At 38.8% G+C, this 15,485-nt stretch overlaps 1 protein-coding gene across 1 annotated transcript in view; it reads right to left on the reverse strand.

Moving 5' to 3' along the window:
- ptpn9a (protein tyrosine phosphatase non-receptor type 9a) overlaps positions 1-15,485 on the reverse strand; it is a 49,416-nt gene that overhangs the window by 6,934 nt on the left and 26,997 nt on the right. The window contains exons 4-12 of the mRNA XM_061924903.2: positions 11,153-11,277; positions 10,142-10,247; positions 4,981-5,091; positions 4,587-4,903; positions 4,427-4,514; positions 4,234-4,303; positions 2,265-2,343; positions 2,019-2,169; positions 1,708-1,915 (exon numbers count right to left, since the gene is read on the reverse strand). Coding sequence (XP_061780887.2) covers positions 1,708-1,915; positions 2,019-2,169; positions 2,265-2,343; positions 4,234-4,303; positions 4,427-4,514; positions 4,587-4,903; positions 4,981-5,091; positions 10,142-10,247; positions 11,153-11,277 — 1,255 coding nt within the window. The remainder of the gene's footprint in view (positions 1-1,707; positions 1,916-2,018; positions 2,170-2,264; positions 2,344-4,233; positions 4,304-4,426; positions 4,515-4,586; positions 4,904-4,980; positions 5,092-10,141; positions 10,248-11,152; positions 11,278-15,485) is intronic.

The raw sequence follows: 15,485 nt of genomic DNA on the forward strand, positions 1-15,485 counted from the left end.
AAACTGTTATGTAAAAGAAAAGGGGTAGGATTAAATAAGCTCTGCTTCTTCCTACTCCTTTTCGAACATGTTGAAAAGAGAAACTGGAGATTGTGATGTATCATGTTGTATACTTGCATGTTCGAAATAAACTCAAACTCAAACTCAAACTGGTGGGGTTCGGCACCTCCAACAAGGTTAAGAACCACTGATCTAAAATGTATAAAATATTCATAAAAATCATTAAAGAAACAGCGTTGCAGAAATTTACTACCACGGATGGGTCTGGTTCTATAACAGAACTCTCGCAATAACCAAGGGACCACTACACTTACGAGTGCTTGGTTTTTACTCTCATAAAGCAGACCTGTTGTGGTATTTTCACCTTAATTGAAATATTAAAGTTTTTGTACACGCGCAAAAAGTTTATACAGCCATACTTTTATTTTGAAGCTCACTTTGCACTAAACAGGAAGTCACTGTCTGGGTGTTTTAATGCTGTGTAACGAGACCGAAGTTTTGTTTCACACTGCTTCGCAATAATGATGACGTTAGCAATACCCCAACTAGGGTGGGTACCGAATTCAGTACTTTTATAGGAGTCGACCGAATTCTGTCGGTACTACCGGGTATCGATTCACAGAAAATTAAACAGTGCCATATTTCGAAACCTTTGTGACACACAACGTCACGTCGCAGACTAAACACCGGCTCAAGGAAACAAGAACTCAAGCAGCGCTCAACCAAATTCTCTCAAAATAATGTTGCAATTTTCAACACCGACGTAGCAAGTGTGCTTTGTAGAAAACGTTTAAACTCTTTTAAAATTAGCTAGCTTTATGCTAATTTACATTGGATTCGCCATAGACAAGCTAGTATTAGCATTAGCGATTTTCCACGGCGAGTTCAACACCTACAAATTAGGTAATAAAAAGTACAACCAAGACGGATGTTACAATTAAACAACTGGTGTGTGATAACTACGACACATACAGTATAAACACGTTGTAGGGCACAACATAACACATTTAGCTTCATGGAAAAAGCTACTACCTAGTTACGCAACCTATACAGTACTGCCATCTAATGTCTTGGAAGTGCAACTGCATTGCAAATGAGAGTTAAAAGTAAACAATATAAAAACTGGACAGCACTTATTATTTAGCTCATTTTCAAATGTTACATTAAAAAATAACATTTTAAAATCAAACAATTAACATTTATTACTAAACACAAATATACCGTATTTTTCGGACTATAAGTCGCAGTTTTTTTCATAGCTTGGCCGGGCTCCAGTGCGACTTATATATGTTTTTTTCCTTTTTTATTATGCATTTTTGGCAGGTGCGACTTATACTCCAGTGCGACTTATATATGTTTTTTTCCTTTTTTATTATGCATTTTTGGCAGGTGCGACTTATACTCCGGTGCGACTTATACTCCGAAAAATGCGGTACTGCAAATTGATACCGTTGAGTACCGGTATCAATTCCCAGGTACCGGAAAATTGGCACCGTATTGGTTCAAATGTAAATGGCATCCCTAACCACAACACACACAGACTAATTTTTCATAGAAACGACCCCTTTAGATTTAAAACGCTATGGCGGACTTAAGCGCGTTCCCCTGTCGTACCGTGCTGCTACAACAAAAATCAGCAATATAAAGAAAGAGAATGCAGGAGGGTCAGATGTATTAAAAAAGGATCCTCGGGTCTCTCCTCCTCACCTGTTCTACCGATCCCCGCGCTACAGTGGACCACCATGGGGAGTCCCAGGGGGTGGCCCGTCCACTGAGGTCCCAAAGCCACGATCATCTTCCTCTGCTGTCTCTTCACAGCTGCCAGGAAGTCGATGAGCGTCACCGCTGATGTGGGAACGCCGTAGTCGGGCCAGCTGAGGTACTGGAAGTGACTCACTTGCCTCTGTTCACATGTCTGGCAGGATGATAAGGACACATTTTTAGCTTAAAAAAAAAAAAAAAGAGTGACTGGAGAGGTTGGTCCACTAGGGCCATAAGGTCTTACAGTATAGCCATACCTCAGTGTTGTGCAATTCGAGGGTTGTGTGTTTGTAGTGGGTGTGGCTGTCCACCCTTTGATTCACCACCGCTATGTGGCCGTAGACCTCCTGCCCGCCGTCCTCCAGAGGCCAGTACTGTCCGCACTTCCTCCGGCTGCCCTCCTCCGTCCTTCGAAACGCAAACATGACCCACTTTACATCAACAATTACTCCCTCAGGTACCGTCTCAAAGGACCGTAATTTGTCATCGCACGCCTGGTTTACCTGGTCGTCATGACGATAACAAGCACATTTTGTTCCCAAACCATTCTCCAGAAGTCACCATAGGTCTTATCCAGTGGGCCTAGGACGACAAGTGTATTGAAATAAATGTAAGGCAGTAAGCCCATTGGATATGGTTTGTAAGTATCCTCCATTGCACCAGTAAATATTTTGTCTTTCTTAAACTGTATTAAATTATGGACCCTACTTGGTTTTATAGCCAAATATTAAGAACTATATATTAGGACTGAGTGCCACAGGGTTCAATGTTCGAGTCATCTGTATTTTATATGCATATAATGTACACACATTGTGTAAGTGTACAAAGTATAAAAAGTCAGTCATTGAAATTTTATTACACTATTTTGTAATAAATAGTGTAGTATGTATATATACATATACATATATAAACATATACTACAGGCCAAACGTTTGGACACACCTTGTCATTCAATGTGTTTTGTTTATTTTCATGACTATTTACAAAGTAATCAGAGCAAAGGCTGGCTATTTTGAAGAAATTAGAATATAAAACATGTTTTCCGTTATTTCACCTTTTTTTGTGAAGTACATAACTCCACGTGTTCATTCATAGTTTTGATGCCTTCAGTGACAATCTACAATGTAAATAGTCATGAAAATAAACAAAATGCATTGAATGAGAAGGCGTGTCCAAACTTTTGGTATGTACTGTATATGCACATACGTACGTACGTATATATATATATATATATATATATATATATATATATATATATATATATATATATATATATATATATATATATATATATATATATATACACACACATACATACATACATAATATATATATATATATACACACACATACATATATACACACACACATATACACATTCATACATACATACATACATATATACACACATATATATATATATATTTATTTTTATATATATATATAAAAATAAATATAAAACAATACACGTAATCGAAATTAATAAAAAAATGACTCAGATAAAACATTCAATACGTTGCCAAGCAAGGTTGATTAGAATTAGCTCTCTGGTAACCAAGCAACACAGGAAGTGATCAATGATCAATGAGAGTGACACACTAACAGCCAATCACGCAACGGTATCAACTATCAAGTTTGGTTGTGCCATCTTGTTGTTCCGCTGTTGATTCTTTGCATGGAATGAGCAGAGAAAGTAAAAATGAGCGCTGCAGACAGCAAAAAAACAGGAAAAGTCACCTGCACATTATAGCAGTTTTTGGGATTTTCTATCTTTTTTTAAATCTTTTTTAAAACCGACCGTAGTCAGTCCAATGTGGTCTGTAAACGATGCGAAGCGCCCATCCCCACCAAGACCGGTAATACCACACCACCTCAGCCATGCTCACCCTTCAGAGCACAGCTGTGACTTCCTGGCAGTAAACCTGCAGAAAATAGTTCTCAGGTTTCTCTACGTTTACATTTTGCACTATTTTGTTACACCTTATTAATAAGCAATTTCTTACATATTCCTTATTTTTGCACCTTAAACTTAGGAGGTTATCGACAAATGTTCAATGTGATTTTAGAATTGTATTTACATTGAGTGTTTTTCATGCTTGTGTTGACTTTTCCTTTCCTTTCTGCCTTCATAGCTGAGGGGATTATATTACATATGAAATAAAAAGGTTTACCGTATTTTTCGGACTATAAGTCGCAGTTTTTTTCATAGTTTGGCCGGGCTCCAGTGCAACTTATATATGTTTTTTTCCTTCTTTATTATGCATTTTCGGCAGGTGCGACTTATACTCCGAAAAATATGGTACTTTTCTCCTGGTCCGTATTTTCCACAGGTTATAGAAAATATAAATAATCATCGATATCGACCGGCATAAAACACTAATATTGTGATACAGTTTTAAGCCATATCGCCCAGCCCTAAAGAGGACAGATGTAAAAACAATAATATGATAATATAATTTAAAGTAAGCATACCTTGAGTACCGATGTATGCGTTCTTCTGTTTGTAGCCATCCATGAAGCTTGCGTTGATGTAGTCCGATCTCTATGGTGGATATTTGTCACATTAATGACAAAAACAGCTTAATCGGTACAGCCCGCCATGTTGTTTATGTACCAGTGAGCATACACAAAAAGGTAATAATGAATATGTATGAAAAGCACCAACCTCGTTCCTTCTGGATTTGAGGCGAACTCTTGTCTGATCCAGGCACAGTACGTCTCCATAGCGATTCCTCTCCAGATTGTAGACTGCTCTGTAAACAGAAATGATGATTCCAGACAAATAAAACTGAACAAATAAATGTCGGGGAAGATAGAGTCCTTACTGCGCGCAGTGGAAGGTCCCGGGCGGCGCCTCTTTCCGAAGCTCCTCGTACTCCAGGTGGATTCCGGAGCGCTGGAGCCTGCCGAGGTGCGTCAGCAGCTCCTGCGGCCGCATGGACTCGGGCCCCGGGACATGAATGGAAGCGTCCTCCAAGGGAATCCCCACCAGCTCGTCCACAGGGTCCACGTGGCCGTTCTGGCCCGCCAGCAGCTGCTGGTTCCAACTATAGGCGTCCAGGGGAAGCAGGCCGCCCAGGTGCTGAGGCAGGCAGTCTTTGGGGAGGTGCTGGCGCAGCTCGGCCATCTTCACCATCTGCACCTGGACTCGGGAGAGACGGCGAGTCGTTTAAAAAACACGTCAAAGGGAACATGAAACAAAGCTTCCCTGTTGCTTACCCGTTCTCGGAGTTTCTCCTTCATCAGCGGGCTGAGCAGGTTGTAGGGCACCCGGAACCAAACCGGGGCGCCGACGATCAACACTTTCTTCAAACGGGCTGGGAACGCCCCCTGGTGGAGATGGAAAATAAAACGCGGTTCAGTTAAGGAAGGGGTGCCCAAAGTACGGCCTGCGGCAATTTTTAAACGGCCCGCGGCACATTCTAAAAATACTATAAAAATAAAAAACATTAAAAAGTGAAATGCATTGCAATGTTGACTTATAACACAGAGCTGACATGCAGGCTGGTTCAAAAACGATGAATCAATAGTAATGTTAAGAATTATTGACCTAGCCCAGGGGTCGGCTACCCGCGGCTCTAGAGCCGCATGCGGCTCTTTAGCGCCGCCCTAGTGGCTCTCTGGAGCTTTTTAAAAAATGTATGAAAACTGGAAAAAGATGAGGGGAAAAAAAATCTATTTTTTGTTTTAATATGGTTTCTGTAGGAGGACAAACATGACACAACCCTCCCTAATTGTTACAAAGCACACTGTTTATATTAAACATGCTTCACTGATTCGAGTATTTGGCGAGCGCCGTTTTGTCCTACTAATTTTGGCGGTCCTTGAACTCACCGTAGTTTGTTTACATGTATAACTTTCTCCGACTTTCTAGGACGTGTTTTATGCCACTTCTTTTTCTGTCTCATTTTGTCCACCAAACTTTTAACGTTGAGCATGAAAGGTGAGTTTTGTTGATGTTATTGATTTGTGTGGAGTGCTAATCAGACATATTTGGTCACTGCGTGACTGCAAGCTAATCGATGCTAACATGCTATTTAGGCTAGCTATATGTACATAATGCATCATTATGCCTCATTTGTAGCTATATTTGAGGTCATTTAGTTTCCTTTAAGTCCTCTTAATTCAATTTATATCTCATGACACACTATCTGTATGTAATATGGCTTTTAATTTTTTGCGGCTCCAGACAGATTTGTTTTTGTATTTTTGGTCCAATATGGCTCTTTCAAGATTTTGGGTTGCCGACCCCTGACCTAGCCAATTATTCCACTTGAAAATATTTTTGGGGGAAAATATTGCATATTTTGTGTGTTTGCCATAAAAAAAACACAGAAAAAAGGACAAAACAAACAAACAAAAACATTTACAAATGATAAAAACTTATAAATCGCCAGATAGATCTGAAGTTGATCTAAAAGAAAAAAATGTAAGATTTATTTTTAACACTTTAATGATACTCAATAATTTGTGGGATTTTTTTTTTTTTTTTTTTTAAACTATCACTGCTCAAAAAATTATGAATTAAAATGTTTTGAGCGGGGCCAGGTTTTGACAAGTATGGTGGTCCAAGAGGAGCATTGAAAGGCTGAAATCATGACAGCACCAAATAAATAATATTACCTTGAGCAGCACAATGAACAATCCACTTTTTTAAATTACTATGCTGAAGTGAAGCGTATTAAATAATTTCACTATCAATAAAACACAAGTCTGGCAACTTTACTTCAACTCATGTATTTTGAACCCACAAATTTATGCTTCTAAGTTCTTGTACCAGTCACACACACCAGGAGGTCCACCGGAAGTAACAGGAGAAATTCCTGGTAATTTTCTAATCAGTGATCGAGCATGACGTGTCCATTGTCCGGGAATCATTTTTCGGTTAAAATTTCATATCAAGCGCCTTGTCGTTCATTAATTTACATTTAACACGCGCTTTTTCACGCAAATCGCCCCTGGGTTATGGAATAAAGGTCAATTACCTGCTGAATGTCTATTACAGTCTGCGTGTCCTGCTAATAAACAGCTGGAGTGTCTGATGCAGGGTCATAAAACACTGGCATTAACAGCTGTGGCTGTAGGAAATCAACTCCTCATGAGTAGTCAGCATGCAGCAGATGTATCTACCTCTACACTAATCAGCACTAATAATGCTGACTGAGCAGTTTGCTCTTTACTGCTATTGCATTGGTTGTGTTGCTGCTGTATTGTTTTCCAAATCACCATGTGGACAATATCCTCTACGTTTTCTCATGCACTCTTGAAAATTGTAAAAACTTGCTATAAAATTGCCACCCCGTTCTCTTTGCGGTTTAAGAAAATTAACGCCCCGCAGTTACAATGTTACACACTTTTTCCACAGTAATAAAAAGCATGTGGTGTCCATTTATATATTTTTCATTTTCTAAATCAATACTATACATTTTTTTAACATGTAGGGCTCACCTCAGGCTGTCAGTTGTAAAAATGTTAAAAATAAGTCAATTATTTAACTCTTTTTTTTTTTTCTCCAACGCTTAAATCTCTAGATGAACTTTAGAAATCTGGATAGAAATAGTTTTTTTAATGTTTTATGCTCTCTCTTAAAAAAAAAATCCTGACTTTAATGCAAACAAAATATGCAATATTTATACCCCCCAAAATATTTCTAAGTGGAATATTTGATGTGTAGTATTTGGAGCCTTAAGTAGGTCAATAATTCATAAAAACATTGATTTTGATTCATTATTATTTTTTGAGCAAAAAGTTTAAAAAGAAAACAAAAAAATATTTTGGATTCTCAGGGATCCAAAAGGGCCCCACTCATAAAACTGTTACAAATAAGTCACGACTTGTCCAGGGCGTACCCTGCCTTCCGCCCGAATGCAGCTGAGATAGGCCCAAGCACCCTCCGCGACCCCGAAAGGGACAAGCGGTAGAAAATGGATGGATACATAATTTTTTTTTTTTTTTTTTTTTTTTTTTTTACTTTCAACGCTTAAATCTTTGGATCAACTTCAGATCTAACCGTCAAATACAAGTTGTTGTTTAAAAAAAATAAAAATTTATTAGTCCCCTTTTTGTCAATTTGTTTTTGTGTTATGGCAAACACTCAAAATATGCAATAATTTCCCTCAAAACATATTTGATGTGAAGTGATTGGAGCCTTCAATAGGTCAATAATTCATAACAACATTGATTTTGATTCATTATTATTTTTTGAGCAAAGACTTTAAAAAGAAAACAAAAAAATCCAGCTAAAATTCTCAGGGGATCCAAAAGGCCCCCACTCATAAAACTGTTAAAAATAAGTCATACATAATTTTTTATTTTTTTATTTTTACTTTCAACGCTTAAATCTTTGGATCAACTTCAGATCTAACCGTCGATTACAAGTTGTTTTTTAAAATGGTATTAGTCCCCTTTTTGTCAATTTTTGTTTTTGTTATGGCAAACATTCAAAATATGAAATAATTTCCCCCAAAAAAGATTTGATGTGAAATGATTGGAGCCTTCAATAGGTCAATAATTCATAACAACATTGATTTTGATTCAATATTATTTTTTGAGCAAAGAGTTTAAAAATAAAACAAAAAATCATAAAACTGTAAAAAAAAAAAAAAAGTCATACATAATTAAAATTTTTTTTACTTTCAACGCTTAAATCTTTGAATCAACTTCAGACCTAACCGTTGATTACAAGTTTTTATTATTTTTTTTTAGATTGTACTAGTGCCCTTTTTGTCAAATATTTTTTGTTGTTATGGCAAAGGCACACTGACGAAGACCTTGTCGAAACCAGTCTGTGTTTGGTAGCGCCTGTGCAGTTTATTAAAATTATAAGGAGTGTTGCCGGCCTTGCTTTTTCTTTCTGTAAGTACACTTTTTGCCGTGCACCTCTTTATTTTTTGTTTTATTACGTTTTATAGAGAGTGCGTGTTTTTCCTGTATTTCGAAACACTCAAAATATGCAATATTTCCCCCCAAAAAAACATTTGATGTGAAGTGATTGGAGCCTTCAATAGGTAGACTTAGACTTACTTTTTATTGTCATTCAAATTTGAACTTTACAGCACAGATAAGAACGAAATTTCGTTACATAAGCTCATGGTAGTGCAGGATAAAAAGCAATAAGGTGCATATATAAATAAATAAATATATATAAATAATATATAAATATATATATATAAAATAAATAAATATATATAAATAAATAAATAAATAGATTACTGTACAGATACATGTATTGTATTGTATTATAGATTTTAAACTTGACAAACAAGTCAATTGCGTTTTAAAATCGTGTTTTTATCATCTTCGTCTTTTAGCAAAGGTAAAACCGTTTTTATCTTTTAACCTTTTTGAACAAGTCGTGCATGCTTTTATTTCAAGTCGCCTGGACTACTGCAATGCACTTTATGCTGGCATTAGCCAAAAAGCTCTCTCCCGGTTGCAGTTAGTCCAGAATGCGGCAGCACGACTTTTAAAAGGGGGCAGGAGACGCGAGCACATAACCCCAATTCTTGAGACTTTGCACTGGCTCCCTGTTCATTTTAGAATTGATTTTAAAACCTTGCTGTTTGTTTTTAAAGCTGTACATGGACTGGCACCTCATTATATCTCGGACCTCATCCAAACTTACAATCCTGCGCGTGCTCTGAGGTCCGAGAGCCAGTTCCAGCTCGTGGTGCCCAAGACGAGACTTAAAACCAGGGGAGACAGGGCCTTCTCTGTGGTCGGCCCTAAGCTCTGGAACACTCTGCCCCTCCATGTTCGAACTGCTCCCACAGTGGAGTGTTTTAAGTCTCGTCTTAAGACTCACTTTTATTCTCTGGCTTTTAACACTACGTGAGTTGTGTGGTCCTCTGTTGTCCTCTGTGTTTTTAAAATTTTGATTTCTATTTACTGATTTAATTGGTTTTACCCTTTAAAATCGTTTTTAGTCATATTTATTTTATTTTGTTTTTAATTGTGTTTAATATTGTTGTGCAGCACTTTGGAAACATTTTGTTGTTTAAATGTGCTATATAAATAAAGTGGATTGGATTGGATTGGATATTGCACTTTTTCTCATGCGTCCACGTTTATGTTATATTGTCTTTTTTATTCCAGAGTTAATCCATTTTGGGGGGAGTTGAGGGGATAATTTAATTATGATGCGTTCAAGGTCAATAATTCATAACACTTTTGATTCATTATTATTATTTTTGAGCAAGGAGAGTTTTATGGCATGGAAGCGTTGCGTCATTAGAGTCAAAATTGCAACTTTTTCTCATTACATTTCACTTACTGGATTTTTTATTCCACTTTTTGTTTTGTAATAGTATTTTTAGAATGAGCCTCAAATGGCACTTTGGACACCCCGAAGGTGAGGTCCTGAACTATAAAAGAGTCCAACCTTCAGCAAGTTGAGGATCTTTTTGCTCAGGTCCAGCTCAAAGTTTGTGTAGTTGGATCCAGCCATGTCGTATATAAACACCAAGCCGTTCCTCTGGGTCTCAAAGCTGTGGACGAAATAAACAAAACGATTAGACCAGAGGCGTCACTAGCTTTTAAGGACAGGGGGGGCTTTGCCCCCAGGAGATGCACAGGATGCGAACGAATGTTACGCACGAGCACAAAACTTTACAAACGGCTAACAAAGACTTAGAAATTATTCATTGTTATTATTTTTTTTTTTTTTAAATGCACGGGACGAAATGAAATGCTTCCCGGGACGATGGCTTTTAACCATTTTTTTTCTTTTTCTTTTTATGTATTTATTCATTTTACATTTTATATTAAATGTCTTGGTTTTTCCTCCCTCTGAAAATCCTATGAAATGTTTAACAAGCCATCCTATAATAATAAAACAGCTATTAATGTAACAATACAATAAAACAAATATATTTAATGATGTTTTTTTCATTATTTTAACAATAGGCTAATGTATATTACTTTATATAGATTCTACAAGAAACACAAAACTTAAAAAATAAATTATTTACAATTGCACACAAGGTTTTGTGCAGCTTCACTCATTGTAAAGGAAGATAATGTGCAGGACCGCAAGCAAGGTCGCAGAGAAAATGCGGGCTGGAATTTGAGTGATGTGGGCATTTTCTATATGAACAAGTGGAATGGATTGGATACCGACACACTAAAGGGGCTCTCTACCTTACGCTACGAAGTGAGGGGAAACTGAGTGAATAATAACAGGTTATAAGATTATTTATTTAAACTCATATTTGGGCCACTTTATAATGAATATGTCGGCATTTATTTGTAAAAAAACAAACAAAAAAACACCAAATTATTTTAGGGGGGCTTAAGAATATTTTAGGGGGGCTTGAGCCCCCCTAAAATAGGCCTAACAACGCCAATGGATTAGACATTTTAATTTATTTATTTTTTCAAACGAGCCGCTCACCTCTCCACCGCGCGATCCAGGAGGTAGAATAGTGCCTGCAAGACAACATGTTTTCCCGTCTTGGTCGGGTGGTGAAGTTTGGCCGTGTACAAGGCGATGGAGGCTCCCGAGGGATCCCGCGCACTCTGTAAAAACGCAACAAAACAGTCTGTGTCAACACATCGTCCTTGTTTAGGGTACAAGTAAAAACACTACGCCATTCCTGCTTCGGTTGTGTCAAGCCTTATATTGTCCCGGGGTGTCGTCGCGCACAATGGCCACATGAGGGCGCTGGACTTCACAGCGCTCACACGCCAGGAGCGTGACTGTGGTCTGCCAGTAACTCCCGTCTTTTACGAGGCTCGAGACAGACGGAGGAAGACGCTTCAACACCAGCCACGCTTGAAGAGAACCCCGCTAAAAATACGCCAGACAGGATGTGGATAACGTGCGCACCGTCGTTGCCGCTCTCAGCGGGGAAGGACGACGGGAAACGGGAAGGGGGGCATCTTTTATAGCTGGGATTCGGATAACAAAAGACTAAATATATCCTCACATTGGACAGACATGGCCTTCGAACATTTATTGTAAGAGGGCTTTCTTCTCAGTTTGACATCTCTCACATTTTGCCAAGTAAAGGAAGAATTATACAAAACCAGTGAAGCTGGCATGTTGTATAAATGGTAAATAAAAACAGAATACATCCATCCATGCATTTTCTAAAGCTTGTCCCTTTCGGGGTCGCGGGGGGTTCTGGAGCCTATCTCAGCTGCATTTGGGCGGAAGGCGGGGTACACCCTGGACAAGTCGCCACCTCATCACAGGGCCAATAGATGTACAGACAACATTTACAATGATTTGCAAATCCTTTTCAACTTATACCCAATTGAATGGACTGCAAAGACAAGATATTTAATGTTGGAACTGAGAAACTTGTTTTTTTGTGTGCAAATAATCATTAACGTATTATTTTCGGGTCTCCCTATGTCTAGCATTAAAAGATTACAATTGGTACAAAATGCGGCTGCTAGACTTTTGACAAGAACAAGAAAGTTTGATCATATTATGCCTATACTGGCTCACCTGCACTGGCTTCCTGTGCACTTAAGATGCAACTTTAAGGTTTTACTACTTACGTATAAAATACTACACGGTCTAGCTCCATCCTATCTTGCCGATTGTATTGTACCATATGTCCCGGCAAGAAATCTGCGTTCAAAGAACTCCGGCTTATTAGTGATTCCCAGAGCCCAGAAAAAGTCTGCGGGTTACAGAGCGTTTTCTATTCGGGCTCCAGTACTATGGAATGCCCTCCCGGTAACAGTTAGAGATGCTACCTCAGTAGAAGCATTTAAGTCCCATCTTAAAACTCATTTGTATACTCTAGCCTTTGAATAGCCCCCTTTTTTTTTAGACCAGTTGATCTGCCGTTTCTTTTCTTTTCTCCTCTGCTCCCCCCTATCCCTTGTGGAGGGGGAGACACACAGGTCCGGTGGCCATGGATGAAGTGCTGGCTGTCCGGGGTCGGGACCCGGGGTGGACCGCTCGCCTGTGTATCGGTTGGGAACATCTCTGCGCTGCTGACCCGTCTCCGCTCGGGATGGTTTCCTGCTGACCCCACTGTGGACTGGACTCTTACTGTTATGCTGGATCCACTATGGACTGGACTCTCACAATATTATGTCAGACTCACTCGACATCCATTGCATTCAGTCTCCCCTAGAGGGGGGGGGGGGGGGGGGTGTTTCTCATAGTCATTCACATCGACGTCCCACTGGGGTGAGTTTTTCCTTGCCCTTATGTGGGCTCTGTACCGAGGATGTCGTTGTGGCTTGTGCAGCCCTTTGAGACACTTGTGATTTAGGGCTATATAAATAAACATTGATTGATTGATTGATTGAATTTAATGGCAGCAACACATTGCAAAAAAGTTTGCACAGGGGTATTTTTACTACTGTGTTACATGGCCTTTCCTTTGAACAACACTCCGTAAATGTTTGGAAACTGAGGAGACCAATTTTTGAAGCTTTTCAGGTGGAATTCTTTCCCATTCTTGCTTGATGTACAGCTTAAGTTGTTCCACAGTCCGGGGGTCTCAGTTGTGGTATTTTAGGCTTCATAATGCGCCACACATTTTCAATGGGAGACAGGTCTGGACTACAGGCAGGCCAGTCTGGTACCCGCACTCTTTTACTATGAAGCCACGCGGTTGTAACACGTGGCTTGGCATTGTCTTGCTGAAATAAGCATGGGCGTCCATGATAACGTTGCTTGGATGGCAACATATGTTGCTCCAAAACCTGTATGTACCTTTCAGCATTAATGGTGCCTTCACAGATGTGTAAGTTGTCAGATAAACACTGACATTTATTATTTATATATTGTTATTTACAACTGAAAAAGACCAAAACGAACCACTTGAGTCAAGTTGACCCTCATGAATGCATCATTTACTGAGGGGACGACTTTCTGACCAATGGACATTGCGGGCAAAAGCCTGACTTTTTATGAACGATTCGGTACACTTTATATTTCAAATAATTTCGTTTTGTACATTATTGCTTTGTATTTCATTTACTTAGACTTTAGTAAAGGAACTATGACCTAATATTGTCTGTTTATGTACATGATATCAGTGTACTAAACCACTCCTCCATACGTCATCAGCCTGATTTGTATAAACTACTACTAAATGCGGTGGAAACACAAACCACACACTTCTACAGGAACCTCTAGTTCCACGAAGTAGAGGGCCTATTGAAAATGTCATGTAAAATCGTGACCTCGGTTTACAATCCGTGTCAAAAATGTAATTTATCGCTGGCTACTAATAAATACCCGAGAACTACAACTGGTTCAGAACTAACAGTGTTCGGATTGTAATCATCCAAATATGATTAGCAGCAAAGTGTACAGCCGTCAACGTTGTGGCTCGGAGGCGACAACAAGAAAGCCAACGAGTTCAGTGTTTTTCCAACCACTGTGTTGCGGCACACTCGGAGATTATGCAATTTCACCTACTTGGGTTAAAAATATTTTTTGCAAAGCAGTAATTATAATTCGCAAATGTGCCCTTGTTGAGTGTGTGTGCTGTCGAGAGCTCGGCAGAGTAACCGTGTAATACTCTTCCATATCAGTAGGTGGCAGCAGGTAGCTAAGTGCTTTGTAGATGTCGGGAACATGGTTTGTCATGATCACAATATGCAGACGACAGCGGGAGGCAGCGTCCGGGTAAAAAGGTATAACGTTTAAACCAAAAATAAACAAAAGGCGAGGGTCGCTAAGAAAAGGCATTGAAGCCTAGGGATGGCTATGCAAAACAAAACTTAAACTGAACTGGCTGCAAAGTAAACAAAAACAGAATGCTGGACGACAGCAAAGACTTACAGCGTGTGGAGCAGACGGCGTCCACAAAGTACGTCCGTACATGACAATCAACAATGTCCCCACAAAGAAGGATAGCATCCGCACAACTTAAATAGTCTTGATTGCAAAGTAGATGCGGGGAATAGCGTTCAAGGACGACATTAAACTGCTACAGGAAAATACCAACAAAACAGGAAAAGCCACCAAAATATGAGTGCAAGACTAGAACTAAAACACTACACACAGGAAAACACCAAAAAATTAAAAACAAGTTACGGCGTGTTGTGACAGGTGGTGACAGTACACCTACTTTGAGACAAGAGCTATATTGATGCATGCTTGGTTATGGTTTGAATTCATATCCAACAATTGCGAGAACGACTTTTTATTGTCAATATCGTCTACTGAGTTTCATTTTTTTATGTTTTCTGCTGGTGGTGTGCCTCAGAATTTTGTCAATGAAAAAAAATGTGCCTTGGCTCAGAAAAGGTTGAAACACACTTAACTAGATGATGCCAACTAGCGAACTGTTTCGGTGCTATCAACCATGCTCTTAACCTTTTTTCTTCTATTTATTTTGAAGGATTAAAACAAGCTTGCTAGTTAGCGAACCATCGAGCTAGCTTACTTGTTGTCGCTTCCGTTCGCTATCATCGTTATTACAGGTTATATATATTTTATATATCAGGTTATATATCTTTTATTATTGAATGTATCAAATGTGATGAATATTTAATGGACCACAATGGAAACAAGCCTCTTGGCTTTTTGTGCCATCCATTTGCCTTTTTAAAGCATTACATGGATTCAATTCTTTAAGATGTCAATAAACTTCTCAATTAGAGATGTCCGATAATGGCTTGTTTGCCGATATCCGATATTCCGATATTGTCCAACTCTTAATTACCGATTCCGATATCAACTGATACCGATATATACAGTCGTGGAATTAACACATTATTATGCCTAGTTATGTTGTGATGCCCCG

The sequence above is a fragment of the Nerophis lumbriciformis genome, linkage group LG29, assembly GCF_033978685.3.
Source record: "Nerophis lumbriciformis linkage group LG29, RoL_Nlum_v2.1, whole genome shotgun sequence".
In the NCBI taxonomy this organism is placed as follows: Eukaryota; Metazoa; Chordata; class Actinopteri; order Syngnathiformes; family Syngnathidae; genus Nerophis; species Nerophis lumbriciformis.